Source organism: Atta colombica, unplaced genomic scaffold (assembly GCF_001594045.1).
Source record: "Atta colombica isolate Treedump-2 unplaced genomic scaffold, Acol1.0 scaffold126, whole genome shotgun sequence".
Lineage (NCBI taxonomy): Eukaryota > Metazoa > Arthropoda > Insecta > Hymenoptera > Formicidae > Atta > Atta colombica.
Window position 1 is genome coordinate 5,073,638 of NW_017259213.1, and position 3,440 is coordinate 5,077,077.

The 3,440-nt window shown below is 35.3% G+C and overlaps 1 protein-coding gene across 1 annotated transcript in view; it reads right to left on the bottom strand.

The window, feature by feature from the left end:
• Positions 1 to 397: 397 nt before the first annotated feature.
• The window catches only part of LOC108695183 (vacuolar protein sorting-associated protein 13C-like), a 16,578-nt gene continuing 13,535 nt past the window's right edge, over positions 398 to 3,440 (bottom strand). The window contains exons 40-50 of the mRNA XM_018204943.1: positions 3,193 to 3,416; positions 2,948 to 3,116; positions 2,676 to 2,869; positions 2,414 to 2,600; positions 2,191 to 2,322; positions 1,783 to 1,900; positions 1,521 to 1,644; positions 1,384 to 1,444; positions 1,164 to 1,309; positions 907 to 1,030; positions 398 to 704 (exon numbers count right to left, since the gene is read on the bottom strand). Coding sequence (XP_018060432.1) covers positions 570 to 704; positions 907 to 1,030; positions 1,164 to 1,309; positions 1,384 to 1,444; positions 1,521 to 1,644; positions 1,783 to 1,900; positions 2,191 to 2,322; positions 2,414 to 2,600; positions 2,676 to 2,869; positions 2,948 to 3,116; positions 3,193 to 3,416 — 1,614 coding nt within the window. The 3' untranslated portion in view covers positions 398 to 569. The remainder of the gene's footprint in view (positions 705 to 906; positions 1,031 to 1,163; positions 1,310 to 1,383; positions 1,445 to 1,520; positions 1,645 to 1,782; positions 1,901 to 2,190; positions 2,323 to 2,413; positions 2,601 to 2,675; positions 2,870 to 2,947; positions 3,117 to 3,192; positions 3,417 to 3,440) is intronic.

Sequence of the window (3,440 nt, forward strand, 5' to 3'; positions counted from 1 at the left end):
CACTGGTATACTTCCTCGTTTCGTAGAAAGAATGAATTTAAGAGAGATGGAATGACGATTTAGTTTTCACATACGACGTGTAGCCGTTTAAAACGACTCGAATTCTTGCGAAGACATACGATTTAGAAGCGTGTTGAGATAAGTTAAACAGAACACTTTCCCTGGTCCCAGCTTCTCCCCGACCCCAAAGTATCCTATTCTATAGATATCTAAATACATGTAGTTCTTAAATTATTTACTTTAGTTCGAGTGGAGATGCCTGTAAGTGTAATTTACTAAGACTTTTTGTAAATAAATTATGAAATAAACTAGACGTACTTTATCCAAGACGAAGATGCGATCTGACTTTGGCAAGATAAATGATGATGATGATAATAATAATAATAATAAAAAAGTGTAGGGCATTAGAAAGAGATATATATATATATATAGCGTTTTCTTTTTTTTTTTGCATTCACCGTATAGACTTTTATTACGCCGAACTAAATATGTAAATACACTGATCTCTTCATCCTCTTTGTTCTTTGTTTCCTCCTTGCGGTGGCCTCATTAACCAACTCCAAATATTCTCATTTGGAACAAATGCTGTTCTCCATGTTCAGGATCATTGCATTGTTCATTTTGCGACACAACCAATTCAGGATGTCCTCGGCCTCGCTCTCCACATACCAATCTACCATAGACGACGATGTCTCTTTCTCGTTCTAGAAATAAAATTCAATGTAACTATCTTTAATGACCAATTGAATAACACTAGAATGCTCGGTTGCTTTAACTCCTAATGTTGAATCTAAAATTCGAATCTGTTCAATGCAGTAAACCAACTTGAGAATTTTTAGCGCAATGCAATAATTCTCCGTATTTAGATGTGTCAAATCAATTTTCGAGATAAATCGGAATAGTTACCTCTATATGCAAAACAAGTTTATTCTTAGTGATGGTTGGTGGTGACAGCAATTGATTAGTTTCCAAAGTCCATTTCACATTCCATGATCCCCATGCATTTCCTTTCTCGATATAGTATATTCGTCTAAAAAAAAAATCCAAGGATTTATTTCGTTTTACATTCTGATTCAGAAGAAATTAACACGGCAATAATTTTACTCTTAAGATTTTTTTGCCACTGATATTAAGGACATGATATTAAATATTGTTAAACTTACTGCAAAGATATGAGCGTAATGTATTTTCCGTCGCTGTGAAGCGTAGCGTGTCCCCAATAAGAATCGTTCTGAACGCAGTGACCTTTACTTACAAGGTTTAATAAGTACGCTCCTTTCGCTTTATGCGTCGAAAATGACTCCACGCCCTAAGTCAAGATATTAATTGTTAATAATACAAAAAAGATGAATGGAAAGTCACAGTTATCATCCTGATACTCACGAAATGTGGATTAATATATCGCGGCAATCGTATTCTGGATACGAGGCCCACCTCTTGCGCCCTGTAAGATGAATAATTTGTTTTTAAACTAAATACCGATAATGCACAAGAGAAAATAATGCCGATAGCGTTGATACCTTTTTATTATATCTGCTATTACTTTCGAATAAGTTTTCAAACAAGAACTTTCCGCCTTGAAGAGCACAGATGTTTTCTTTCCCAATGTTTTGAAGAAATATCTTAATTCTTCTCGATGAATGCCTATCATTTGCAAGAGATTTAATAAAAACGTCGAGCCGGAAATGAAACAGCAATGAGCAAATCAACAGATGTGCGCGGCACGATATGTGATCCCACTTACATCCACTCGTACATTACGACCAGCAATGATTTACTCACTATTCGTCGACGTAGTGATCAAGCCAGAAGTCTCCAAATCAATTTCTGTAGCGAATGAATGATCGAGTAAAAATGCCAAAGGCGGAACATCTGGATTTCGATAATTTGTATCTTTCATCTAGAATGAAATGTAATGGCTGTTTCAACTTCTTATTTTAACAGTTTAATTAATTACTACATAAAAAGGAACTTATGACTGTTTTCAGCTGCAAATACTAAAAGTCAAATCGAAGTTTTCTTTTATAATGATGATTCAATTTCTATTGGACTTACGGAAATCGAGGATTTAATCATCGGATAGTTAATGTCGAAGATTAAAAGCTGATACAGATGAGCTATTCAAGTTTTTTGTAAAGCTGAAAGGAACGACTAATTTTTAGTTCCACTGCACACCTTTATAGCGTTTACCTTGTAATGAAGCGTGTGAACGTCATGGCCGCTTAAAAATGAGGCTTGTGTACCATCGGGCGTAGCATATCCTAGCTCGCATGCGACCTCATGTGCCAATTTCTCCGCAGATTCGTCCCCACACATTAATAGCTATAAATTCATCTCAAATTAACGTTATTTTTAATAAAAATGAAAGATGTACCATCCGTTTGCGACATATATCATATTTCTGATCGCTCACCAAATCCGGCTCGCAGAAATTGCTCCCTGGCGACTTAAAGTTGTAGCCATACTGATTTCCCAGGACAGTAGTTAAGCGGACCAACACGTGGAACTGCTCCATAATCTGCGCCATATAGATACGTGAAAGATGGGAGAGGAACCATTTGTTATCCACGGTCATGAAACTTTTTCGATAGTCAGGCAATCTAAATAAAATTATGAAACTTACTATTGTTCGTCTTTCAAGTTCTATCAAGTTTCATCAAATTGTAATCGCTTACCTGAATTCAACGTCCCTCTTAAACGTACCCTTCTCCGCATACTCGAAAATAAATCGAAGAACATTGTGATAACCAAGCACGTTGTTGAAATTACGCATGTTAGTTCCATCTGTATTAGCCAATAATCTCAAGCGTAATGCTATCGGGGAAATGTATATCTGCTCTATTAAATCTTTTCTTTTGCTGTTTGTATTCTATAATTCAAACACATGAATTAAATGGTGTCCATACATTTACGATGTACTTAAATTACGTGCAAGAATAGATATTACATTACTAATATTGCGAATTGAAGAAACGCGCATATTGGACACATCTCTCCTTAGTTTCGCGGCAATCGAATGTTTAGTTTCCGGTGTCTTAGGTACTAAATTGATCAAAGAACAGAGGAAGGCCTCTTCTATATTCAAATTAAACTCCCTGACGATGACACATATTCCTCTGAAAGTATATCATTTGAAAATTATTATGAAAAGTATCAGTTAAAGCGATAATGTCATTTGCATTGCGCACACACTTGTAAATAATGCTTCTTAATTTGCGTTGTTTCAGATATGAGAATTCTAAGCAATGCTTCAATCTACGGCTTCCAGCATAATTCACAAAAGTCTTTTCCAAGTTGGGATATAGAACTACTGGGAAGGTAGCTTCGTTCAGTTGATTATCGATCTGCAAAAGACGGGGAAAAAAAAAAATATATATATATATATAACCATACAATAACAGAAAAATTATGGTTGAAACAAATCAGAAAATTCTAATCAT